The sequence below is a fragment of the Oncorhynchus kisutch genome, linkage group LG21, assembly GCF_002021735.2.
Source record: "Oncorhynchus kisutch isolate 150728-3 linkage group LG21, Okis_V2, whole genome shotgun sequence".
In the NCBI taxonomy this organism is placed as follows: Eukaryota; Metazoa; Chordata; class Actinopteri; order Salmoniformes; family Salmonidae; genus Oncorhynchus; species Oncorhynchus kisutch.
The window spans coordinates 11,075,910-11,103,284 of record NC_034194.2 but is presented as its reverse complement, the minus strand read 5'-3'; the positions used below and the strand labels follow the sequence as shown (position 1 = coordinate 11,103,284).

General features: G+C 43.0%; 3 protein-coding genes across 3 annotated transcripts in view; 1 reads left to right on the top strand and 2 right to left on the bottom strand.

Moving 5' to 3' along the window:
* LOC109866250 (arf-GAP with SH3 domain, ANK repeat and PH domain-containing protein 2-like) overlaps positions 1-14,691 on the bottom strand; it is a 44,859-nt gene extending 30,168 nt beyond the window's left edge. Inside the window, exon 1 of the mRNA XM_020454805.2 lies at positions 14,092-14,691. Coding sequence (XP_020310394.1) covers positions 14,092-14,223 — 132 coding nt within the window. The 5' untranslated portion in view covers positions 14,224-14,691. The remainder of the gene's footprint in view (positions 1-14,091) is intronic.
* Positions 14,692-14,858: 167 nt separating this feature from the next.
* e2f6 (E2F transcription factor 6) lies at positions 14,859-20,427 on the bottom strand. Its single transcript, XM_020454806.2, has 8 exons — positions 19,928-20,427; positions 19,769-19,830; positions 19,578-19,621; positions 19,109-19,358; positions 18,644-18,796; positions 18,219-18,333; positions 17,277-17,433; positions 14,859-15,465 (listed from the first exon to the last, which is right to left on the bottom strand). The coding sequence occupies exons 1-8, from the start codon at positions 20,273-20,275 to the stop codon at positions 15,428-15,430; spliced, it is 1,167 nt and encodes a 388-aa protein (XP_020310395.1). The 5' UTR covers positions 20,276-20,427; the 3' UTR covers positions 14,859-15,427.
* Positions 20,428-20,561: 134 nt separating this feature from the next.
* Positions 20,562-27,375, top strand: part of mboat2b (membrane bound O-acyltransferase domain containing 2b) — a 64,180-nt gene continuing 57,366 nt past the window's right edge. The window contains exon 1 of the mRNA XM_020455088.2: positions 20,562-21,134. Within this exon, the coding sequence (XP_020310677.1) occupies positions 21,048-21,134 (87 nt within the window). The 5' untranslated portion in view covers positions 20,562-21,047. The remainder of the gene's footprint in view (positions 21,135-27,375) is intronic.

Below are 27,375 nucleotides of genomic sequence, written 5' to 3'. Positions count from 1 at the left end.
TATTACAGCATAGCAAAGATTAAAAACAGAAACATCTGTGAAATTGCTTTATCCGACACATAGCCATTGCATGAGGCTTGGTGCTCACGGGATCAGTAGGCTATTAAGAACAAACAGGCAACAGAAGCAAGATTTGTTTTTTTTTCTAGGTGTGAAGATATTCCAGGAGATAACAGGGCTGATAACTGAAAACTCGAGCTTGGTTTACCAAGTTTCTAAACCATACCAAACCATCTTTGGTATAGTGTCGTCATAATATTAGATCATAATCATTCGAATATTTTAGCGATCCGCAGTAGGCGTCCTAAATGCCCCCCAGCCTTCAGGTGTGAGCTAAACAGTGCACTTGTACTTGAGATGTGTTTTAAGGCTATGGATGCGAAAGTGAACAAATCATTTCGATCTATTAACAGCAAGGGTTTCATTAAATAGGCACAATATTTTTTACTGATACATTTGCAATATTCAATTCATATGCACAAAGCATATGAACAAAAGCATTCACTTACAGCATATGACACCATAGTACCCTCCAAACTCGTCGGTAAGCTTGAGATCCTGGGTCTCGACCCCGCCCTGTGCAACTGGGTCCTGGACTTTCTGACGGGCCGCCCCCAGGTGGTGAGGGTAGGAAACAACATCTCCACCCCACTGATCCTCAACACTAGGGCCCCACAGGGGTGCATTCTCAGCCCTCTCCTGCACTCCTTGTTCACCCATGACTGCATGGCCATGCACGCCTCCAACTCAATCATCAAGTTTGCAGACGACACTACGGTGGTAGGCTTGATTACCAACAACGACGAGACGGCCTGCAGGGAGGAGGTGAGGGCCCTCAGAGTGTGGTGTCAGAAAAATAACCTCACACTCAACGTCAACAAAACAAAGGAGATGATTGTGGACTTCAGGAAACAGCAGAGGGAGCATCCCCCTATTCACATCGACGGAACAGGAGTGAAGAAGATGGAAAGTTTTAAGTTCCTCGGTGTACACATCACGGACAAACTGAAATGGTCCACCCACACAGACAGCGTGGGGGAAGAAGGCGCAACAGCGCCTCTTCAACCTCAGGAGGCTGAAGAAATTTGGCTTGCAGCCTAAAAACACTCACAAACTTTTACAGATGCACAATCGAGAGCATCCTGTTGGGCTGTACCACCGCCTGGTACAGCAACTGCTCCGCCCACAACCGTAAGGCTCTCCAGAGGGTGCTGTTCATCGACTACAGCTCGGCATTTAACACCATAGTACCCTCCAAGCTCGTCATCAAGCTCGAGACCCTGGGTCTTGACCCCGCCCTGTGCAACTGGGTACTGGTCTCCCTGACGGGCCGCCCCCAGGTGGTGAGGGTAGGCAACAACATCTCCACCCCGCTGATCCTCAACACTGGGGCCCCACAAGGGTGCGTTCTGAGCCCTCTCCTGTACTCCCTGTTCACCCACAACTGCGTGGCCATGCACGCCTCCAACTCAATCATCAAGTTTGCGGACGACACAACAGTGGTAGGCTTGATTACCAACAACGACGAGACGGCCTACAGGGAGGAGGTGAGGGCCCTCGGAGTGTGGTGTCAGGAAAATAACCTCACACTCAACGTTAACAAAACTAAGGAGATGATTGTGGACTTCAGGAAACAGCAGAGGGAACACCCCCCTATCCACATCGATGGAACAGTAGTGGAGAGGGTAGCAAGTTTTAAGTTCCTCGGCATACACATCACAGACAAACTGTGTTGTTTACATACCCTACATTATTCATCTCATATGTATACGTATGTATACGTATATACTGTACTCTATATCAACTACTGCATCTTTATGTAATACATGTATCACTAGCCACTTTAACTATGCCACTTTGTTTACATACTCATCTCATATGTATATACTGTACTCGATACCATCTACTGCATCTTGCCTATGCCGCTCTGTACCATCATTCATTCATATATCTTTATGTACATATTCTTTATCCCCTTACACTTGTGTGTATAAGACAGTAGTTTTGGAATTGTTAGTTAGATTACTTGTTGGTTATTACTGCATTGTCGGAACTAGAAGCACAAGCATTTCGCTACACTCGCATTAACATCTGCTAACCATGTGTATGTGACAAATAAAATTAGATTTTGATTTGAGGGTAGTGAGGTCTGCACAACGTATCACCGGGGGTAAGCTACCTGCTCTCCAGGACACCTACATCATCCGATGTCACAGGAAGGCCAAAAAGATCATCAAGGACAACAACCACCCGAGACACTGCCTATTCACTCCACTATCATCCAGAAGGCGAGGTCAGTACAGGTGCATCAAAGCTGGGACAGAGAGACTGAAAAACAGCTTCTATCTCAAGGCCATCAGAGTGATAAACAGCCATCACTAACATTGAGTGGCTGCTGCCAACATACTGACATACTAGCCACTTAAATAATTAAAAATAGGATGTAATAAATGTATCACTAGTCACTTTAAACAATGCCACTTTATATAATGTTTACATACCCTACATTACTCATCTCATATGTATGTACTGTACTCTATACCATCTACTGCATCTTGCCTATGCCGTTTGGCCATCGCTCATCCATATATTTATATGTACATATTCTTATTCATTCCTTTACACTTGTGTATAAGGTAGTTGTTGTGAAATTGTTAGATTACTTGTTAGATATTACTGCACGTCCAAACTAGAAGCACAAGCACTTCGCTACACTCGCATTAACATCTGCTAACCATGTGTATTTGACCAATAACATTTGATTTGATAGTTGATAAATGTTGGCCCTTCATATATAGCCTATGAGGCAATGACGCAGTACTTTGTTAAATGTATCTAATCAGTTATTGTTTCCTTGCTCAAATCGTGAGCCACACCACATTTCTCTCAAAACACAGGGATTACGATTCGCACGGGACTCGTACTTTCAGAGGACATTGGATTTCGCCAAACAGTAGGTTATTCTGGCTGGAATTTTTTAACTCCTGCCATGTGCCAAATTACTGCCATGGCAAATTCGGATGGGACTAAAATTACCGATGTAGTGTTTTGTGTTTGTGCACATAATTACATTACCCGACCTCCCCCAGCGAAACTAATCCTGTCCGAATAGGGCTGAAGGCAAGGGCTGTTTCCTCGTCTCTGCTTCTGCTGCTGCTGCCTCAGCCACATTGTTCTCAATCCCAATGTGCTGGTTAACTTTGCTATTATGCACATAGCAACATAAGGAAAGGTGCCAATTCTACGGCGCACTGAATATTATGTTTCAGAGGCGCGGGCAGCGACCACATCCAGGGCGTGAGAAAGCGCATTTGTTATCAAATAATATTATATTTGTTTGTGTTGCACCATTATTTTTGACATAACACAACCATATGCAATATCAGTATCACATGTCTTAGAGTGACGGACTGTGCCATCCCCGTGGCCTCCGCAATGGATCAGTCCACTGAGACAGGTGCAAATCAAACAGGTGTCTTGTGCACCATGAAGAAAAAAAATGGTGACTGCTCGACTAAAGAAATCTCAGTCGACCAATAGCCTATTGAACAAACAATCAACCAGTCGACGAAATGGGGTCCGCCCTATGACTGACCCATTTTTCTCATTCCTGTGTGAATTTATATGTACAGTAATTACTAAGTTATATATTCTTGGTGGATACACAAACAACATGAGAGGGGCTTTTATAAACCAGAATAAAGAAGGGGATATTCCCAGTTTCCAACAGTTCAGTTCTCACAGCAAGGATAGGATTCTCCCCTTCAATTAGCCATTTTCATGGTTTAGTTCCTCCTCTCAATGCCATTTGCTCATAATTTTAAAGAGGCATTTCACGATCCCCTGTCCGAGATGAATCACTGGACAAACTCTAAATTCTGATGACTGTGTATGCTGGGGACACTCAAATCTGCTCATGAAGCTATACATGTAGCCTACCGTCATCATCACATGTAGCTTTGGTTGACTCTACCTCTGAGTCACAGCACATCACAGTAGCAGTGCAGGTGGGTGTCTGGAGGCCCCCAACTGACAGACCTGATGAGACTGTTGTGTCGAAAGCATCTCCTTGAAATAATGTCTTAGATCCTCTGTACACTGTCATGCAGACCCAAACCAAATTCCGCTGGCTTTGATATTTTTTTAGTCCACATTGCCGGTTCTAGAAACTATGGTGGATGAGTAACCAGGTTAGTACAGTTTGGTTTGCCTCAGTTGAACTCAGTAGTGTAAAAATCACTTTAAAATGGTCAACTTACAGTACCAGTCAAAAGTTTGGACACACCGACTTATTCAAGGGTTTTTCTTTGTTTGTACTATTTTATACGTTGTCGAATAACAGTGAAGACATCAAAACTATGAAATAACACATATGGAATCATATAGTAACCTAAAAAGTGTTAAACAAATCAAAATATATTTTATTTTTTAGATTCTTCAAAGTAGCCACCCTTTGCCTTGATGACAGCTTTGCACACTCTTGGCATTCTCTCAACCAGCTTCACCTGGAATGTTTTTCCAACAGTCCTGAAGGAGTTCTCACATATGCTGAGCACTTGCTGCCTGCTGTTCCTTCACTCTGCGGTCCAACTCATGGCAAACAATCTCAATTGGGTTGAGGTCAGGTGATTGTGGAGGCCAGGTCATCTGATGCAGCACTTCATCACTCTCCTTCCTGGTCAAATAGCCCTTACACAGCCTGGGGGTGTGTTGGGTCATTGTCCCGTTGAAAACAAATGTTAGTCCCACAATGCCCAAACCAGATGGGATGGCGTATCACTGCAGAATGCTGTGTTAGTCATGCTGGTTAAGTGTGCCTTGAATTCTAAATAAATCACTGACAGTGTCACCAGCAAAGCACCCCCACACATCTCACCTCCTCCTCCTCCATGCTTCACGGTGGGAACCACACACACTATTCTGTGCCTCACAAAGACAATGCGGTTGGAACCCAAAAAATTCAAATTTGGACTCAACGGACCAAACGACAGATTTCCACTGTTTGCTCGTGTTTATTGGCCCAAGCAAGTGTCTTCATATTATTAGTGTCCTTTAGTAGTGGTTTCTTTGCAGCAATTCGACCATGAAGGTCTGATTCACACAGTCTCCTCTGAACAGTTGATGTTGAGATGTGTCTGTTACTTTAACTCTGTGAAGCATTTATTTGGGCTGCATTCTCTGAGGCTGGTAACTCTAATAAACGTATCCTCTGCAGCAAAGGTAACTCTGAGGCTTCCTTTCCTGTGGTGGTCCTCATGAGAGCCAGTTTCATCATAGAGCCTGATGGTCTTTGCGATGGCACTTGAAGAATCTTTCCGAGTTCTTGACACTTTCCGGATTTTGCCTGACCTTCATGTCTTAAAGTAATGATAGACTGTCATTTTTCTTTGCTTATTTGAGCTGTTATTGCCATAATATGTACTTGGTCTACTACCAAATAGGGCTATTTTCTGTATACCAACCCTACCCTGTCACAACACAACTGATTGGCTCAAACACATTAAGAAGGAAAGATATTCCACAAATTATCAAGGCACACCTGTTAATTGAAATGGATTCCAGGTGACTATCTCATGAAGCTGGTTGAGAGAATGCCAAGAGTGTGCAAAGCTGTCATCAAGACAAATGTTGGCTACTTTGAAGAATCTCAAATCTCAAATATATTTGGATTTGTTTAACATTTTTTGGTTATTACATGATTCCATATGTTTTATTTCATAGTTTTGATGGATTTACTATTATTGTACAATGTAGAAAATAGTACAAGTAAAGAAAAAGAAAGAAAGAAAGAAAGAAAGAAAAACTCGGTGGTGTGTCCAAACTTTTGACTGGTACTGTACATGCAGGACTGCACACTTGAAAACAAATAGCCTTCTGGTTTTCCCACAGCCCCAGCAGCCCAATGGACTGGCAGGCAGACACTCACCCAGCCCAGGAAGTCATGGGAGCGAGCAAGCTGGGACAGGCTGGGCAGTCAAAGAGAGGGAGGATAAAAAGAAAGAGAAAGAAAGATAACATTCTAGGACAGTTGCAGCAGCCCAACACCAGTCCAGGCCCCAGGGACTCTCCCAGGATGCAGCAGTGATGTACAGTACAGGTAGCCACACAGCCATGTCTGAGCTAGACTAGATAGATTAAATAGTGATCCCCCACACACCATAGCTCTGGTCCAGGGTGTTACGTGCAGCTTGCTGATACTGACACAGCCCGTCTGATTGGCAAACATACTGCAAATGAATAAATCATGTGACTAAACTAAATAAAACTATACTACACTATGAAACAAACATGATTTATATAAAGAATATAATAAAAAGCTTTGGGGCACCTTAAATGAATTTTTTGGGGAAAAGGCCAACTCGGGTCCTTCGTTTATTGAATCAGATGGCTCATTCATCACAAAGCCCAATGATATTCCAAACTACTTTAATTACTTTTTCATTGGCAAGATTAGCAAATTTAGGGATGACATGCCAGGAACAAACCCTGACACTACACATCCAAGTATATCGAACCAAATTATGAAAAACAAGAATTGTGCTTTTGAATTCTGTAAAGTCCGTGTGGAAGAGGTGAAAAATTATTGTTGTCTATCAACAATGACAAGCCACCAGGGTCTGACAATCTAGATGGAAAACTACTGAGGATTATAGGAGATGATATTGCCACTCCTATTTGCCACATCTTCAATTTAAGCCTACTAGAGAGCATTTGCCCTCAGGCCTGAAGGGAAGTTAAAGTCATTCCGCTACCCAAGATAGTAAAGCCCCCTTTACTGGCTCAAATAGCCAACCAATCAACCTGCTACCAACCCTTAGTAAACTTCTGAAAAAAATGGTGTTTGACCAGATACAATGCTATTTCACAGTAAAACACAAAAATAAATAAATAATACAAAAACGAACGTAAAGCTACATGCAGTGCAGAAAGCAACTACACACGAACAAGATCCCACAAACTAAAGGTGGAAAAAAGGCTGCCTAAGTATGATCCCCAATCAGAGACAACGATAGACAGCTGCCTCTGATTGGGAACCATACCCGACCAGCAAAGATATTGAAAAACTAGAATGCCCACCCAAATCACACCCCGACCTTACCAAATAGAGAAATAAAAAAGCTCCGCTTCCGTGGAACTGGACCGTCACTACTTTTATTTATGAGAGGTATTGACATGTTGAATGCACCAAGCTGTCGGTCTTTCTAAACTACTGGCACACAGCCCAGACACCCATGCATACCCCACAAGATATGCCACAAGAGGTCTCTTCACAGTCCCCAAGTCCAGAACAGACTATGGGAGGCACACAGTACTACATAGAGCCATGACTTACATGGAACGCTATTCCACATCAAGTAACTGACACAATAAGTAAAATTAGATTTAAAAAACAGATTAAAAACACCTTATGGAACAGCGGGGACTGTGAAGCAACACAAACATTGGCACACACACACACACACACACACACTAGACTACTGCAACACCGTTTCCCCTGCCATAGCCCCTTACATTGGTGCCACAAAATGATGATGTGCAAATTCACAAAAAAAGCGTGTGCTGTTTTTGGATATTGATTAGCAGAAATGACAAAATATGTGTTTTTAGTTTAGATGATTTGTTTGCAATATGTGATCAATAGGCTAAGATCGCTTCATAAACGGTTTATTCCATTGTGGCGTTTGAATAGTGTGAGAAGTTGACAACATATTTGCTAAGAATCACAACATAGGGTACAAAATCTTTTCTAGCTCTTAAAGGGGCAGTAGCCTACATTGGAAGTACAATTTTCAATTGCATTGCATTAGAGACACGCCCCCCTCAGAGAGAGTGACACAGCTGCATGTGAGCTCTCACATTTTTCAACATGTTTTTTTTTATTTTTACAAAAGGATAGATTTGGAGTTAGATAAACTTGGATTTTTCAGCAGGTACACATGCAGGATGCTACCCTCCTTCGCTCCAGATCAAAACTTCAAACCTACAACCTCATTTTGACCAAAATTAACTGAAGAGATAACTGCTTCCAAGGTTTTTCTTTTTCCAAGCTATACGGAGGGTGTTCTAGCAAACAAACAACAGAGACGAGCTCTCTCCTGGTCCCCTACACCAAGTCTGAATTTGTCCTGCTTGGTGACCTAAACTGGGACATGCTTAAACCACCTGACCAAGTCCTAAAGCAATGGGACTCCCTAAAGCTTTCTCAGATTATTACCATTCCCACAAAGTATGACTCCAAACACCCAGAAAATGCTCCTCTCCTCGATATTAACCTCACAAATAATCCTGATATAGGTATCAGTCTGGTGTTTTCTGTAGTGACCTTAGTGATCACTGTTTTACTGTCTGTGTTCGTAATGGCTGCTCAGTGAAATTACCTGTCCTGATTTGTCATAGACTCTTGCTAAAAAACTTTAATGAGCAAGCTATCCTTCATGAACTGGCCTCTGAAAAATGGTATAGAATCAGCTTGATCCCCTCTGTCAAAGACGCTTGGACCTTCTTTTTTTATATTTCAGTGGTATTATTAACAAACACTCCCCATAAAGAAAATGAGAATTAAAAACAGGTTCAGCCCCTAGACCGTGTTCTTGCCGAGTTACTCCACCTCAAGAATTGCATTAGGCGAAAGGCTCAGCAAACGCATACTCAGGCTGACTGGCAATCGTTCAGGCAAATTAAACATACAGTGGGGCAAAAAAGTATTTAGTCAGCCACCAATTGTGCAAGTTCTCCCACTTAAAAAGATGAGAGAACCCTGTAATTTTCATCATAGGTACACTTCAACTATGACAGACAAAATGAGAAAAAAATCCAGAAAATCACATTGTAGGATTTTTAATTAATGAATTTGTTGTTGTTATGTTGTGTTGCTACCATGCTGTGTTGTCATGTGTTGCTGCCTTGCTATGTTGTTGTGTTTAGGTCTGTCTTTATGTAGTGTTGCATTGTCTCTCTTGTTGTGATGTGTGTTTCATCCTATATTTATACTGTATTTATTACTTTATTACTACAGGTTTGTTAAGGTAGAACTAGTGTATTTTCCTATTTTGCTATGACAAGACAGGTAAGACTAAATGCATTACAGTATATGCACTAGAACTGGTCTGGAGAAATGATTGATATAAGTAATTGGATTAGGTCCCTTCCTCTCTGCTACCAAGGTTATGTAACTGGTGGGCTCCCGAGTGGCACAGCGGTCTAAGACACTGCATCTCAGTGCTAGAGGCATCACTACAGACCCTGGTTCAATTCCAGGCTGTATCACAACCGGAAGTGATTGGGAGTCCCATAGGGCGGCGGACAATTGGCCCAGTGTTGCCCAGTTTAAGGTTTGGCCGGTGTAGGCCGTCATTCTAAATAAGAATTTGTTCTTAACTGACTTGCCTAGTTAAATAAAAAAATCTCTATAAAAAAATGTACATGCAGTAATTATTCTGCTATTTATTCTGTTACCAATAATATTTACATAGTATCCTCTGATTGCAATTATTATGTCAAATTTTTGTATTTTATTTTACACTCCTTCTTCTCCCCAATTTAGATCTTGTCTCATCGCTGCAACTCCCCAACAGGCTCGAGAGAGAGAGAGAGAGAGGCAAAGGTGGAGTCATGCGTCCTCTGAAACATGACCAGCCTAATCCAGCTCCCTAACACCCGCCAGCTTAACCTGGAAGCCAGCCACACACCAATGTGTCGGAATAAACACTGTTCAACTGGCGAACGGGATCAGTCCGCAACCCAGCTCACCTCAAGGATTCCCATTCTTCTCTGCAGATCCTCTCAAACTCTGTCAGGTTGGATGGGGAGCGTTGCTGCACAGCTATTTCCAGGTCTCTCCAGAGATGTTCTATCGGGACAAAATCCGGACTCTGGCTGGGCCACTTAAGGACATTTAGAGACATGTCCTGAAGCCACTCCTGCGTTGTCTTCGCTGTGTGTTTAGGGCCATTGTCCTATTGGAAGGTGAACCTTAGCCCCAGTCTGAGGTCCTGAGCACTCTGGAGCAGGTTTTCATCAATGATCTCTCTGTACTTTGCTTTGTTCATCTTTCTCTCGATCCTGACTAGTCTCCCAGTCCCTGCCACTGAAGGTTTCCTCCAGTCGTGACGCTTGGCATTCAGGTCAGAGTGCAATCTTGGTTTCATCAGACCAGAGAATCTTGTTTCTCATGGTCTGAGAATCTTTTGTTGCCTTTAGGCAAACTCCAAGCGGGCTGTCATGTGCCTTTTACTGAGGAGTGGGTTCTGTCTGGCCACTCTACCATAAAGGCCTGATTGGTGGAGTGCTGCAGAGATGGCTGTCCTTCTGGAAGGTTCTCCCATCTCCACAGAGGAGCTATCGGGTTCTTGGTCACCTCCCTGACCAAGGCCCATCCCCCCTGATTGTTCAGTTGAAGAAACGATGATCAATGGAGACAGGATACACCTGAGCTCAATTTCGAGTCTCATAGCAAATGGTCTGAATACTTATGTAAATAAGGTATTTCTGTTTTTGTTTTTATAAATTAGCAAAAATTCCTAAAAAACTGTTTTCACTTTGTCATTATGGGGTAATTGTGTGTAGATTGATTAGGATTTATTTTTATTTAATCAGTTTTAGAATAAGGCTGTATGTAACAAAATGTGGAAAAAGTCAAGGGGTCTGAATACTTTCCGAAGGCACCGTAGGTATATGGTATATCTAGCTGTCTGACATCACATTCTGATTGAATGGTAAAAACCCACAGTGCATTGAGTGAATGTTGGAAATAGATCTTAGTTCTTTTCTAAACATATTAATGGGAATGCAAAGAGGACTTGGACCAAAAACATTGGTGAAGTGAACTGGCAAAAGAGTTGAGTCCTCATTCAAAGGTAAGGACAGTGTGAATACAAAGAGAACTGAGATATCTTTCTTTCTTTTTTTACCCCAGAGTTCACTTTAAAGAGGACTGAGATCGGTTATTTTAAAAGAGGACTACAGTTGAAGTCGGAAGTTTACATACACTTAAGGTGGAGTCATTAAAACTAGTTTTTCAACCACTTCACACATTTCTTGTTAACAAACTATAGTTTTGCAAGTATGTTAGTACATCTACTTTGTGCATGACACAAGTAATTTTTCCAACAATTGACTACAGACAGATTATTTCACTTATAATTCACTGTATCACAATTCCAGTGAGTCAGAAGTTTACATACACTAAGTTGACTACGCCTTTGAACAGCTTGGAAAATTCCAGAAAATTATGTCATGCTTTAGAAGCTTCTGATAGGCTAATTGACATAATTTGAGTCAATTGGAGGTGCACCTGAGGATGTATTTCAAGGCCTACCTTTCAACTCAGTGCCTCTTTGCTTGACATCATAGGAAAATCAAAAGAAATAAGCCAAGACCTCAGAAAATAAATTTTAGACCTCCACAAGTCTGGTTCATCCTTGGGAGCAATTTCCAAATGCCTGAAGGTACCACGTTCATCTGTACAAACAATAGTGCACAAGTATAAACACCATGGGACCACAAAGCCGTCATTCCGCTCAGGAAGGAGACACATTCTGTCTCCTAGAGATTAACTTTGGTGCGAAAAGGATCTTGTTAAGATGCTGGAGGAAACAGGTACAAATGTATCTATATCCACAGTAAAACGAGTCCTATATCGACATAACCTGAAAGGCCGCTCAGCAAGGAAGAAGCCACTGCTCCAAAACCACCAAAAAAAAGCCAGACTATGGTTTGCAACTGCACATGGGGACAAAGATCGTACCTTTTGGAGAAATGTCCTCTGGTCTGAAGAAACAAAAATATAACTGTTTGGCCATAATGACCATCGTTATGTTTGGAGGAAAAATGGGGAGGCTTGCAAGTCGAAGAACACCATCCCAATCGTGAAGCCCGTTGTGGGGGTGCTTTGCTGCAGGAGGGACTGGTGCACTTCACAAAATAGATGGCAGCATGAGAGAGGAAAATTATGTGGATATATTGAAGCAACATCTCAAGACATCATTTAGGAAATTAAAACTTGGTCTCAAATGGATCTTCCAAGTGGACCAAAACAACTTTCAAAGTTGTGGCAAAATGGCTTAAGAACAATAAAGTCAAGGTATTGGAGTGGCCATCACAAAGCCCTGACCTCAATCATAAAGAACATTTGTGGGCAGAACTGAAAAAATGTGTGCGAGCAAGGAGTCCTTACAAACCTTACTCAGTTACACTAGCTCTGTCAGGAGGAATGGGCCAAAATTCACCCAACTTATTGTGGGAAGCTTGTGGAAGGCTACCCGAAACTTTTGACCCAAGTTAAACAATTTAAAGGCAATGCTACCAAATACTATTTGAGTGTATGTACACTTCTGACCCACTGGGGATGTGATGAAAGAAATAAAGCTGAAATAAATAATTATCTCTACTATTATTCTGACATTCTTAAAATAAAGTGGTGATTGTAACTGACATAAGACAGGGAATATTTACTAGGATTAAATGTCAACAATTGTGAAATACTGAGTTTGAATGTATTTGGCTAAGGTGTATGTAAACTTCCAACTTCAACTGTATATGTGAAAACAATCTGTGGCTCCCTGGAACAGAGCTACCCACCACACATCACAAAGAAGCAACAGCATGACACTCCAGTCCACAGCGATACTGTCCTCAACAGGCAGGCAGCCACAGAAGGCTACAAGCAGATGATAATAGGCAGCCACAGTGGGCTGCTACAGGCAATGTCAGGCAGACAAGAGGAACTGGAAAGGGGAGTGCTGCCTGTCAGTCGACTTGATGTAATGATCGCCATTACTGCTGCCTGCCGGCTGTGTGTTCTGGACGTTTGTGTCAATTTATCAACGTGAGTGTAACCTGTGTGTGTGTGTGTGTGTATGCATTTGTGTGTCCAACTTGATAAACACAGTGCGTTCACTGTCAACTGTGAAATCTAATGGGGGGAAAGGGGAAGCTAAAGACTGGCATTCTGTTTCAGACTATCAGTTGTGAAACAGAGAAAGTCATTGCAATACAACACTTCTTTGTTTTGACAAGATTACACTTAATGTAACACTTACAACAAGTGTTCTCTAGTCAGCTCTCCTCATGTGGTATATTCTGTATGCAACACTGTACACACATCAACCGATCCTCTCATAGGGCTATGTGTGTGTGACTTCCTCCATTGCGCAAAAACAGTTTGCTCTAAAATGGATAGGGCCTACACTATAACAATCCAGTGATTCATACAGCCTCCCCAAAGGCCAGTAGCGTATCTGTGGCATTGACAGACCATGTTCTTTATTACCAGCCTGGCTTGGGGCAACAGCACATCTCCAGAGAGCATTCAGGAGCAGATCTGGATGCCAACAGATGCCAGGGATGCCATAGAAGTACCCATCGTGATCTATCGTGCATGACAATAGGCCTAATGCGAACACAAGGTTTATGTCTCAAACGGCATACTATTCCCTTTATAGTGCACTCATTAGACCAGAACCATAGCAGTGCCATTTGGGAGATATCAAGGAAATCCAATTCCAATGATATGGAAGTGTGAAGGACCCACTGTGTATTAAAGGTGTGGTACTACTATTCAAGTTTGTAAAGGGCTCAAGCCTCAACGTGGGAAGTGTCCACACACTGTTTTCAAAGTGAAACTGCCTCATAGGCAGTAAGCTAACAGATAAGATATATTCCTCACAACGGGGTAAAGCATTTTTGCATGAGGTCATAGTAGCCTACAGTAATTACATCTTTATAAAGGAATGTTCAACTACATTTTCGGTATATAGATTTCTAATTAGAATTGGTTCAGAATGAAATAGCCTATAAACTTTGGCGTTTTATGAGCACTTGTTGGACACTTTTGGGGAATAAGAAAGCAGGATAAGAAAAAAATGCTTTGACTTCCCAGAGGTCTTTTTCCGTTCCTCTTTTGTTTTCAGAAGTTGCATCCGTATCACTTGAAGGGAAACTAAACTAACTAGATGTGGGAAAATTCGGTTACTTTGTGCGTAAAGGCTATCCGTGCGTAAAGGCGCACATTTGATTCTAAGAAAACCTTTAATAATGTAAAGTCAATTACAGTATATTGCTACTTTTCACACCGCGGTGGCCTGCACCCACCTCTTCCAATGCTGCCACGGCGTTCCGACAATGCGACATCCGAGTGGTGAAGTTGGAGGTTGTGGGCGCTTTGTAGTCCTCATTAGTTTCGGCCACAAATTCCGTGACCGTGATCAACTCCGGCGGCGGCATCTTCGCTCACTTTAAATGTCTATAAAATAACTTATATCCCAATCCTTAATTAACAGTTTCACAAAAAAAAAAAAAAAACTGGTGTGCCATAGGATTTGTTCGGCTACTCCAAGTTTGCCATTCCGCTATCCGCGCAGATCCACAGTCAAAACTACAGTAGTGAAATGTCTGTTTATTTGTGTGTTATCCTTGTGTCCAAGAAAAAAATACAATATTTCATTATTACAGTTTGTCTTAGCCCACGAAACAACCTGTACTGGGCGCATAGTCAATGGAGCGTCAACCTGAGTATAGAAAGGGGAGGGACAAACGAGTGAATTGGCATGTTTGAACGAATAGGAGCATAGATGGATTTCCCTTTGCTCAGTTGGCTTTCCAGGACTCACTAGCAATGACAAACTTTGTGGATAAGGTGTCTCAGGTCTACACCATAGGAATGATAACGATTTTTGAACTACTATTTTTTAAATTACATGTCAAAATCGTGTACCTCATAAATATAAATTTAGCCAGGATGTTGCACATGGAGATAAGTAATAAAATAAGGGTTAGATATTTGTTTTTATATAGAAGTGAGTTTATCCATAAGAGGATGCATTGGAAGTGTTTTCTTAATTAGTAATAACAGAATAAAATAAAAACAGAAAGACAAACAACTTTTAATAGGGCATTCAGAATAGTTAGATGAAACAAATAACATACACATGTTCCAATCCACTAAGGTACATGATGAAACTGCTTGGAAAATTAAACTTTATGTACATGAGCATTTGTTACTTTCTAATGACTATAGCTGTCACATTGATACTGTCCACCATTTTGCAAACATTTGTAGATGACTGAAAAGTACAGTAATACAGTAGTGTACTGCAACCACTTTAGTACAGTAAGCCCTGGAGGGCCAACCACAACCCTGCTTTAAGCATGAAACAACTGAGAATCTGAGTGAGGATAGACTGTAAACTCAAAACTACATGTATAAAAAATAACGCTTGTGATTTCATGACTTATGTGCACTTTTTACAATCAAGTCATACGAGGAATAGTTGGCATTTTACACAGAAAAATATATATTTTTAAAAATGACAAAAATGGCCTCTTCACAAAGTGACAATGTCAGAATGTGGAGTCAGAGTCCAAACAGTGAGACAAAAACATCCAATGACGACAATGTGACAGTGCAGCATACTACCATAACGAAAGACTATCCACTCTGTACAGCATTCTGTGATGCAGAGGCCCCTACAGAAGGAGAAATTAACAGTTGATTTGTTGACCACAACAAAATACACTGCTCAAAAAAATAAAGGGAACACGTAAACAACACAATGTAACTCCAAGTCAATAACACTTCTGTGAAATCAAACTGTCCACTTAGGAAGCAACACTGATTGACAATAACTTTCATATGCTGTTGTGCAATTGGAATAGACAACAGGTGGAAATTATAGGCATTTAGCAAGCCCCCCCCAATAAAGGAGTGGTTCTGCAGGTGGACACCACAGACCACTTCTCAGTTCCTATCCTTCCCGGCTGATGTCTTGGTCACTTTTGAATGCTGGCAGTGCTTTCACTCTAGTGGTAGCATGAGACGGAGTCTACAACCCACACAAGTGGCTCAGGTAGTGAAGCTCATCCAGGATGGCACATCAATGCGAGATGTGGCAAGAAGGTTTGCTGTGTCTGTCAGCGTAGTGTCCAGAGCATGGAGGCGCTACCAGGAGACAGGCCAGTACATCAGGAGACGTGGAGGAGGCCGTAGGAGGGCAACAACCCAGCAGCAGGACCGCTACCTCCGCCTTTGTGCAAGGAGGACTGCCAGAGCCCAGCAAAATGACCTCCAGCAGGCCACAAATGTGCATGTGTCTGCTCAAACGGTCAGAAAGACTCTATGAGGGTGGTATGAGGGCCCGACGTCCACAGGTGCTTACAGCCCAACACCGTGCAGGACGTTTGGCATTTGCCAGAGAACACCAAGATTGGCAAATTCGCCACTGGCGCCGTGTGCTCTTCATAGATGAAAGCAGGCCGTGGAGAACGTTCTGCTGCCTGCAACATCCTCCAGCATGACCGGTTTGGCTGTGGGTCAGTCATGGTGTGGGGTGGCATTTCTCTGGGGGGGGGGGGGGGGGGGGGGCGCACAGCCCTCCATGTGCTCACCAGAGGTAGCCTGACTGCCATTAGGTACCGAGGTGTGGTTGGCCCTGGGTTCCTCCTACTGCAAGACAATGCTAAACCTCATGTGGCTGGAGTGTGTCAGCAGTTCCTGCAAGAGGAAGGCATTGATGCTATGGACTGGCATGCCCGTTCCCCAGACCTGAATCCAATTGAGCACATCTGGGACATCATGTCTCGCTCCATCCACCAACGCCACGTTGCACCACAGACTGTCCAGGAGTTGGCGGATGCTTTAGTCCAGGTCTCGGGAGGAGATCCCTCAGGAGACCATCCGCCACCTCATCAGGAGCATGCCCAGGCGTTGTAGGGAGGTCATACAGGCACGTGGAGGCCACACACACTACTGAGCCTCATTTTGATTTGTTTTAAGGACATTACATCAAAGTTGGATCAGCCTGTAGTGTGGTTTTCCACTTTAATTTTGAGTGTGACTCCAAATCCAGACCTCCATGGGTTGATCAATTTGATTTCCATTGATAATTTTTGGGTGATTTTGTGTCGGCACATTCAACTATGTAAAGAAAAAAGTATTTAATAAGAATATTTCATTCATTCAGATCTAGGATGTGTTATTTTAGTGTTCTCTTTATTTTTTTGAGCAGTGTATATACTTTCATAACTTTCCTTTTGTGAGAAAACTGACCTCATTTGATACAGTATTCCCCAAGCCTATTTTATAGTAAACAGCTCTCTCTGCTGCTTGCAGTGGGGAACACACTCAATGTTCCAATCCAATCATGGCATAATCCCTTTCTTACAGAGTAGGACATTTCAAGGTACTTTACATAGTTGTAATTAAATGTCTGGGGCACCTAATATAGCTTAACAATTGATTCATTTGATTGATTGATTGAAAAGCACATCTGTGCTGTTACCTGTGTGCAGAAGCATGGTCTTAATCCGGCTCTCCTCCAGTGATAGAAAGCCGGTTGTCTTTCCACTTCCCTGTGTGGCACGTTGAGGCCCGTCCATCTCACAGGTCAGCACTTTGATTGGTCCCCTGCCTCCCTTCAGGAGGATTTGGATGACATCCTAAAATGGAAACAATTCAAAGTGATTTGTTCAGCCAATCAACATCAGACTAATTGGTGTAGAATTGTACCAATTCTGCAACTGTTTAGATGGCATCAGTCCATCATGAGTGAATACATATGCATGTACTGCAACAGAGTTGTGTTCACTGGGCACAAAACGGTCCGAAACAGAGCGGTACTACGTGAACTTGTCCAATAAGGAAAGCAAGTTTTTTGCACAATGGTTTGCTAATGCGTTTCCTAATGAACACGATCAAGGTCTGTAAAAGCTCATACAAACCGGTAGGATTGCCAAACGTTTCCCTGCCGACAGTACTTAGCACCTCTTTACAGTGTCGGCATTCAATCTCTTTTGTGTTCACACAGCAAAGATCTTGAAGTTGTCAGCCAATCAGCCTTGTTAAAATACTCTGAACCAGAAGGTGGCAGTAGCGTTGTTGTTTTATGGTCTAGTCAATGTTAGCTATAGCTGCGCTAATGTTGCAATTAGCCAGATGGCCACAGCTAGCAAGATGACAAAACATGTTAATTCACTCTCCATAATCGCATTAAGCCCATAGATACATGTTTAACTAGCTGTTAGCATGATTCGCTAGCTAGATGTTGTGCTACCTAAGCAAAGACGCTGCATTTACTCTCGGCAGTGAGCTACAGGCAGCTGCTTCATGGAAACAAATCCATTGTGATTGAATTGTACCTATCGGCAGTCTATCCTCACTCAGATTCTCAGTTGTTTCATGCTTAAAGCAGGGTTGTTGGTTGGCCCTCCAGGGCTTACTGTACCTCCTTGGGTGTTGGCACCTCCAGCTTGGTCTCTTCCGGGGCCTTGATGGCAACGACCGTCTGTTCCTGGAACACCTTGATAGCACTGATGTCACTGTGGGTCACGTAGGCTAATGTACAGAGGGAGTTAAAGAGTATACAACAGCAGGATACATAACACCCTTGTACTTTAGTAGACACTGAGGTAACTGAACCAATGTTTGGGCACAGTATGGTTAATTCCTGATGATTGTGAACTGAAACGTAGGTTAATTTACAGTTGCACTTTCTCACATGGATTTCAATGGTGGAAACTTCCTCCAGCCAAAGCCTATGCTTTTCAATCCATGATGGCGAGTGTGCAAGAGCACACTCCTGGAAAAGGTTTGAGAATCGAACACCCATGCAAGAGGTGAAATGTACTGTATGCTTTTCTAAAAGGATATTCTATGTTGTCCAAACTGTCGGTCATGTCAAAGAGCTGCTGGGCACAGGTCTTGATGAGCGCATCCAGACTCTCCTCCACCGTCTTCAGGTTCTGCAGCTCCCGCTGAAGCCTCTGTTTCGGCCCAACAAAACTGGTGACTGGACACAGACCTCTGGGGAGGGAGAGGAGGAAACCACACAGAATACAGATCATCCCCTTGCAACCATGCAAGTTGATCTGGGGGTCGCATATTCATCAGGGCACGCAACAGAAAACATATAACAAAAGTTTTGCGACAGAACATGAAAATAAGTCTTTCTTATTGGACAAGTTCAGGTAGTCCCTTCCTATTTTAGTCTGTTTTATTCCATTTGGTGCCTAATGAATACAACCCTGCATGAACACATCCTGTCAAAACAGACATACACAGAAGGTGGGAGCACAGACTGGCAAAGAGCCTGTGTGTTGAAGATATACTACTCACATCCACTTGATCTTGTTGGCCGATTGTTTCTGGATGAGCTTGATCCCCTCCAGGCAGTTGGTGATGTCATATACCCTCCGTTTGCGTGTGTGGAGGTTCTGTGCTGCGAGGTTGAGGTCCATGATACCATGAGGGGCACCACTCATCAGCCTTAGGAACTTCTTGGTCAGCAGAGCCAGGGATAGATCCTGGCGGACAAATCCCTTACTGGTGTACGGTAACACTGGCTTGGGTTCAGTAGAAGCACAGACTACAGTAGGAAAATGGTAAACATTGCATCAAAGTCAAAAAAATACTTTGATTTGACATTACCTGCATCCTAAATGGCACCCTATTCCCTATATAGTTCATTAGAAGGCCCTGGTCAAAAAGTAGTGCACTATATAGGAGATAGGCTGCCATTTGGGATAAAGTCTTTGTCAAAGGCACGGAAGCAACATTCTTTTTCAGTAAAGATGATTACCCATACCTTGTCTTGTCTTTGTTTTGGTGCCTTCAACCAGTTCACAGAACCTAGAGTGAAGAGGATAACATTTTTTTTATTAAACACTGAAATAGGCCTTGTGTGCACAATGCATGTGTGCATTAAAAACACAAAAGGATGAATGCTTATATTTGCCATTTTTATCCTAAATACAGGCTAGAGTGCTGCAACCTTACCTAGATGCAGATGGTTCTGTCTCGGCCTGACTCTCATCATATTCTTTTTCAAAATCGTCATTCTGTAAATAGAATACATATAGACAGGGGTTGGTCAAAGTTAAAACGACTACAATGAATGCAGTAAGAAAGCTGACAAAATGATGAGCACATCCTTACGTGCATAGCCGAAGCATCATCATCATCCACGAATTCCTCTTCGCCAGAAGAGTCCTCGCCCCACGGGCTGATCAGACTCAGTGGCCCGTCGAGGTATGGGGGCATGATAGGAATGGCATCCTCGCTTATTCCGCGTGGTGTTATGTGGTCTGTCAGAAAGTGGTCTTCACATATTCGGTGCTCCTCTGTTGAATCCTCCTTCTCCGTTTCTCGCAGTGCGGCAAGCCACACTTTCACCCGAGCCTGGTCATTAGGAAAATTGAAAAACCTCTTGGAAGGACGATTCGGAAACGCTCCTTTATTATTGTCACTTCGATTAGGACACCCCTGGACCACGCATTTCACCATGGTAAAATGTAATGTGGCTACCACCACCTACATTCGAACGTTTCGTAGCTAAATAAAAGATAACATTTGTTTATCTCAAATTCACGTTTCTTGGACAGGAAAAATATGTTTTCAGGCCGGAAGTTGGCGTCACGTGATGATGTTCAGCCAACGAGATTCTTAGAAACGCAGAGGAAGTCGGGGTTCCTCGTTTGATTCTATGAAGTACGTTGTAGTTTACGATGTTGCTTTGCCTCCACCTTCAGGACTGGGGTGAATAACAGTGACACTGCGAAGGGACAGCAGCGCAGCATCTTATTTTGCGTTCAGTGTGCGCGGAAGCAGAGCTTCATATTGAGCACCTGCGCTTAATATAACATTTTAGTATGATATTTATAAAGAAAAAAAGTTACATTTTGGACTACAAGAGAAATGAAATAACGTGAATAAAAAGTAGCCTATTTCAACTGGAAACGGAGAATTAAAGACCCATTTATACTTTTTAGACTTAATTTAGTGGCACCAACGCCTATTTAGTCCAGCCTATATGGTGCTGACATTGTCACAAACCATTGTCTAAAGCGGGGATGAGCCGAATCCTTCCCCGCCCAAATGATGGTTGATTTGGGAAGTATTTCCGCCTAGAAGGTGCTGTAGAGCAACCGACAGCCAGTAGTGGCCAGCAGCAAACAGCAGCTACAGCGGTGGATGTAGGATCAGAGTCGGGGCGAATCGGGGATCCACTGTCAGAGGGGAAGGGGAGCAGAGGTACTCTCTCAACACTCACTGAATCATGGCTACTGAAACAGTGTCACCGGCATGCACTGGATCCAGTTTGCTGCAACCCATAAGCGAAATCATCAATCTCCCTCTCGACCAGGTAAATATGCAATTTCTTGTTTTTTTCTACAGATGCTATTCAGTTGTATTTCTAGAATTCCGTCGCATGTCCAAAATCGCAGCAAAACCAACATTGTGCAGTTTATTATTTGATTCCCCGATATCAAACAACGAAGATGTATTTTTCGCTCAGAAGAAATCATGAATTTGGATTGCTGTGATTCAATTGCGGTTCCACGGGTTGTGTCAACACGTTGATGCCATATTGGCATAAACGCACATCTCGTAATGATTTAATTAAAGGCCCCTTTTAAATGTCACACAAACATGTCACGTTTAGTCGACAATGAATCTTCGGCCAACCTTTCAATTAAGTCGCTTATTTGAACAATATGTACCGTAGGTTTCTGTGTTCAGAGTGTCGCAGACTGTCTACAAAAATCCTATATTTGGATTCACAGCTGACATTGTCCTCTCACTGTTCAGGCTATAATGGCTGCGTTCACACAGGCATCCCAATACTGATCTTTTTTCCACCAATTAGTCTTTTGACCAGTTACATCGGATCTTTTCACTTAAGATATTTTTCAGAACTGATCTGATTGGCCAAAAGTCAAATTTAGTGGGGGGGTCAGAATGTGGCTGCCTGTCTAAACTCAATGTAGCCAGTTTTATTTTATGCACAAAATAAATGACACATTTTCAGTAGCCTAATCAGTGCTGTAGAATAGGCCTATGTGTATTGCTGCCAGTGCCAAATAAATCTGCATTTATCATACCTTCAGTTATTACCGAAATTAGGGAATGTATTCATTGCAATGGTTTTCACATAGGTTTAGGCTATGTCCATTCTGATTACTTATATGTAAATGTAATAGTCTCCCTTGTCATTAGACTACAGTGAACACTCAGATAAGAGTAAATTCTATTAACCTGGGCCGCAGTGCACTGGTCTATGTATGGCCCGTGACATGAATGGACAAAAGTGGTGAGGAAGGAGCGCCCTTTTCAAATCGAACCGTAATCCGTGCCGCTCGGTCATGTTGTCAACAAGGCAGCATGGTGCATCGTCGAGAAACGTACATCACTTTTCCATCAAATAAATGGTCGAATTTTCAAACTTATTTTCATTGAGAATGCAGATAAATAATTGTTATCAAGAGCAATGGCTTTTTCATGTGAACACAGAATCCTACTCCACGTGCTTAATCTAGCCTAGGCTACGTCACTTTTGTTTTGAGCCGACATCGCCTCAGGCTTTGAACGGGGCACCGGGAGGCAGCCCGGTTCCAAAACGACTTAAATCACTTTTTACCAGGTACAAACTTCTCCCACCGGGGTAACCCTGTCCAGATAATCAAATCCCTTCATAGCCTACTCAGACCACCACAGAATTTTTTTAAAACCTTTCTTTAACTAGGCAAGTCAGTTAAGAACAAATTCAAACCCGGACAACGCAGGGCCAATTGTGCGCCGCCCTATGGGACTCCCAATTACGGCCGGATGTGATACAGCCTGGATTTGAACCAGGGACTGTAGTGACGGCTCTTGCACTGAGATGCAGTGCTTTAGACCGCTGTGCCACTCGGGAGCCCTAAACTTTGAGTTATGTGCTGTAATGAACTAGGTAAAGGATGGTAAGAGGGAGCCTCTCTCACTAAGGTCACATCACGATTGAGTCCCAAGTGGCACCCTATTCCCTATGTAGTGCACTACTTTTGACCAGAGCCCTATAGGCCCTATTACGGAATAGGGTGCCATTTGGGACAGAAAACACATCTCTGGGATTAGAATCCTGCCGGTTATTGGCCAAGCATCAGCTGTTCCCTCTGATTGCCTCTTTGTCATAAATCTGTGAGAATGAAGAAATGTTCTCCCCACTCCTCGCCTGCTTGCCACTTTTTAAAACCTGTCAGTCACTTAAAAGATCTAGGTGGTTATAGTGTATTGCCTAGTACTGCCTGGCCTCTTTGTTTACAATCAACACACCTTGTTCCTTTTTTTACACCTTATGAGCCCTGGTCAAAAGTAATGCCTTATAAAGGGAATTAGGTACCAGTTGGGCACAATACAAGAAGATGTACTGTTGTATTTCTGCTTTCTACAAGAGACACTGTAGTTGCCAGTAAATGCTCCTATAGTATTTATGAAGGAAACGTGAACACAACAGTGGGTTATCTGAACAACTGTCTGTTCCACTTAACTCCTTCATGTGGAGAGGTATGCGGTGTGCTTGTTTGGTGACTTCATGGAGTCTATTCTAATGAGTATTCACTGAGTATGTCCATTGATCTCTGTGGTACAGCTTTATATTTGGCCTCTTTGTACCTAAAACCAACTGTGACAGCATCTGTCTTCCAGAATACCATCAATTTATAAAAGTATAGCTGCTGATCAACATTATTTAATGGTCTCTTTCCCTTCTCTCTCCGATGGTAGATTTTTTCAGTTGTCTCTGATGACAGAAGTTGTTACTAATCTATTAAGTGATCTTGTTCTCTAGGCAGGCAGTAAAATGAGCCCTGGGTCTACTACGGATCCTGTAACATTACTCACTCTTCCGTAGACACTGGTCTGTAGTTACAGCCTACAGATCTGTGGCTTACCACTGCCTACGGAATGCAAAGATGCCATCTACGGCCTATAGGCCCTAGACTGAGGTCTGTTGACTGTGTGGACTGGGTCATTTCACCATTCCTCAATGTTTAGAGAGCTCCCTCTGACTATTGGACTTTTGTCATCAGAAAGTGATTTTCCTGTACTGTATTGGCTGTAGATGTTTGCTGTTAGAAGATTACTTCATTGTCAATGTACTACATTCTCCCCAGTAGCCAACACTGATACAGTACATACAACATATTACTATCAGGGTAGGTAGTGAGTGAGTTTGCCCACTGTTGTCTTGTAGTAGGCCTTGTAGATGGATAGGGATGATTACTCCTTTAGCCCCCCAGTTCAGGAAATATGTCATGTGTGCCTTGCTTCATTGCTGTATGGGGAGGATGAACCTTTATTTAACTAGGCAAATTCTTATTTTACAATGACGGACCACCCCGGCCAAACCCTCCCCTAACCCGGACGGCGCTGGGCCAATTGTGCACCGCCCTATCACCGCCAGTGATATCCTAGTTATTTGGCCTAGAACAGAGATTGTAGAGACCCAAATTATTTTTTCTTCCTGTCACCTTGAAAATAACAAGTGTATCATATATCCATATTGTGACAAAAATTCTCTCACTCTCTCTGAATTCAAGATGATAGTTACCTCAGCCACGCTCAAGGTACTAAACGATATCATAACCGCCATCGATAAAAGACGATAAGAGACAGTACTGTGCAGCCGTCTTCATCGACCTGGCCAAGGCTTTCGACTCTGTCAATCACCATATTCTTATCGGGAGACTCAGTAGCCTCGGTTTTTCTAATGACTGCCTTGCCTGGTTCACCAACTATGTTGCAGACAGAGTTCAGTGTGTCAAATCGGAGGACATGTTGTCCGGTCCTCTGGCAGTCTCTATGGGGGTGCCACAGGGTTCAATTCTCGGGCTGACTCTTTTCTCTGTATATATCAATGATGTTGCTCTTGCTGCGGGCGATTCCCTGATCCACCTCTACGCAGACAACACCATTCTGTATACTTCCAGCCCTTCCTTGGACACTGTGCTATCTAACCTCCAAACGAGCTTCAACGCCATACTACACTCCTTCCGTGGCCTCCAACTGCTCTTAAACGCTAGTAAAACCAAATGCATGCTTTTCAACCGTTCGCTTCCTGCACCCGCACGCCCGACTAGCATCACCACCCTGGATGGTTCCGACCTAGAATATGTGGACATCTATAAGTACCTAGGTGTCTGGCTAAACTGTAAACTCTCCTTCCAGACTCATATCAAACATCTCCAATCTAAAATCAAATCTAGAGTCGGCTTTCTATTCCGCAACAAAGCCTTCTTCACTCACGCCGCCAAACTTACCCTAGTAAAACTGACTAGCCTACCGATCCTCGACTTCGGCGATGTCATCTACAAAATAGCTTCCAATACTCTACTCAGCAAACTGGATGCAGTTTATCACAGTGCCATCCGTTTTGTTACTAAAGCACCTTATACCACCCACCACTGCGACCTGTATGCTCTAGTCGGCTGGCCCTCGCTACATATTCATCGCCAGACCCACTGGCTCCAGGTCATCTACAAGTCCATGCTAGGTAAAGCTCCGCCATATCTCAGTTCACTGGTCACGATGGCAACACCCACCCGTAGCACGCGCTCCAGCAGGTGTATCTCACTGATCATCCCTAAAGCCAACACCTCATTTGGCCGCCTTTCGTTCCAGTTCTCTGCTGCCTGTGACTGGAACGAATTGCAAAAATCGCTGAAGTTGGAGACTTTTATCTCCCTCACCAACTTCAAACATCTGCTATCTGAGCAGCTAACCGATCGCTGCAGCTGTACATAGTCTATCGGTAAATAGCCCACCCAATTTACCTATCTCATCCCCATACTGTTTATATTTATTTACTTTTCTGCTCTTTTGCACACCAGTATCTATACCTGTACATGACCATCTGATCATTTATCACCCCAGTGTTAATCTGCAAAATTGTAATTATTCGCCTACCTCCTCATGCCTTTTGCACACAATGTATATAGACTCCCCTTTTTTTCTCTTTTTTTTCTACTGTGTTATTGAATTGTTAATTTTTTACTCCATGTGTAACTCTGTGTTGTCTGTTCACACTGCTATGCTCTATCTTGGCCAGGTCGCAGTTGTAAATGAGAACTTGTTCTCAACTAGCCTACCTGGTTAAATAAAGGTGAAATAAAAAAACTTTAAAAAACTGAGAAATCCACAGCAATGTAAGAGTAATTGAGTCAGTCATAGGGGCTGCGGTACAATCCATCAGAGACGGTGGCAGACTAACATTTCTTATGTTTCCCTAGTTACAGTATGGTGTTTTAATGACATGCTCAAGTGATGTTACTGTGGAAACAACTTGCTATAAGCTAGAAACCAAAAAAGGAGCGGCTCCAGGGATCTGCCTGTGGTCTAGAGCTGGTCTAAGCCAGCTTTACTTCAGACTTCTCCTATGAAAAGAGACAGGCTGTGTCCCAAACGGCACCCTATTCCCTTTATAGTGCACTACTTTTGACCAGAGCTCTATTGCCACTTAAATAGCATGCCATTTGGAACACGACCACAGTTTGGTTTCTGCTTGGCCATACCCAGCAACACGGTCATAGTAAGCTGATTTAGTGTTAGGGATTTGTCCAGGGGGAAAAGGGTATCTGCAGCTATAAGTTATAGGCTTCCTAGCTCTTACTGCAAACCCTGGCCCGGGGCAGAAGACTTCTGTAATATCGAAGGGGTAATAACACTTGGGCATTCCAGAAGACACGGTCAGAGTCCCAAAATGGCAGTCTATTCCCTGTGTACTACTTTTGACCAGGACCCTGCATAGGGAATAGGGTGCCATTTGGGATGCAGTCATGCTCTGCTCATGACTCTGATATGAGTCTCTGAGACTCCCAAATACTCAACCAGAGTTCACTTTTTTTCATTGTGGTCTAAAAGGCTAAACTGAATCTAGATCAGCTTTCTTAAGATGCTTCCAGAGCTGTGGGTTAATGGTTCTGAAGTTTCAATGGAAGTGTCTTCCCTATGGCCAAGTTGCATTTACATCCTTGACTGTGGTGGTATAGAAGCAAACTTGGTTACCGGTACTTTCACACATTTAGCGCAATTGACACATCCTGAGTGTGAGATGCGTCACAAGCACTGCTGTCGACCTACTGCAGTGAATATTTTAGCAAGCGGAGGAGCTCAAGCTTATTGCATTAGCTGTGTGTGTGTGTGTGTGTGTGTGTGTGTGTGTGTGTCTGTGCGCGCATGAGAAAATCTTTTGTGCCAAGCCATAAATGGTGGTGTTCCCCATCCAAAAGGTTTTTGCCTGAGTTTGCTGTCCAACACCCTGGTAGTGCAGTGAGAAGGAATGTGCTCAGGGAGTAGAGGAAGGCTATCTGGCACAGTGGCTGAAACCCAAATGACAACCTATTCCCTGCATAGTGCACTACTTTTGACCAGAGCCTTATTCCCTATGGGCCGTGGTCAAAAGTAGTGCCCTAAATAAAGAAGAGGATGCAGTCCATGTGTGGCCTTTACATAACCACGGGAATGTAACCAACTCAAGTCAGAACATGGAGCTAATAATGCTGACTGCTCATTTTAATAACTCCACTCAACTCCGATTCCCGTCTCATAAAACCGAGAGGGATTCATAG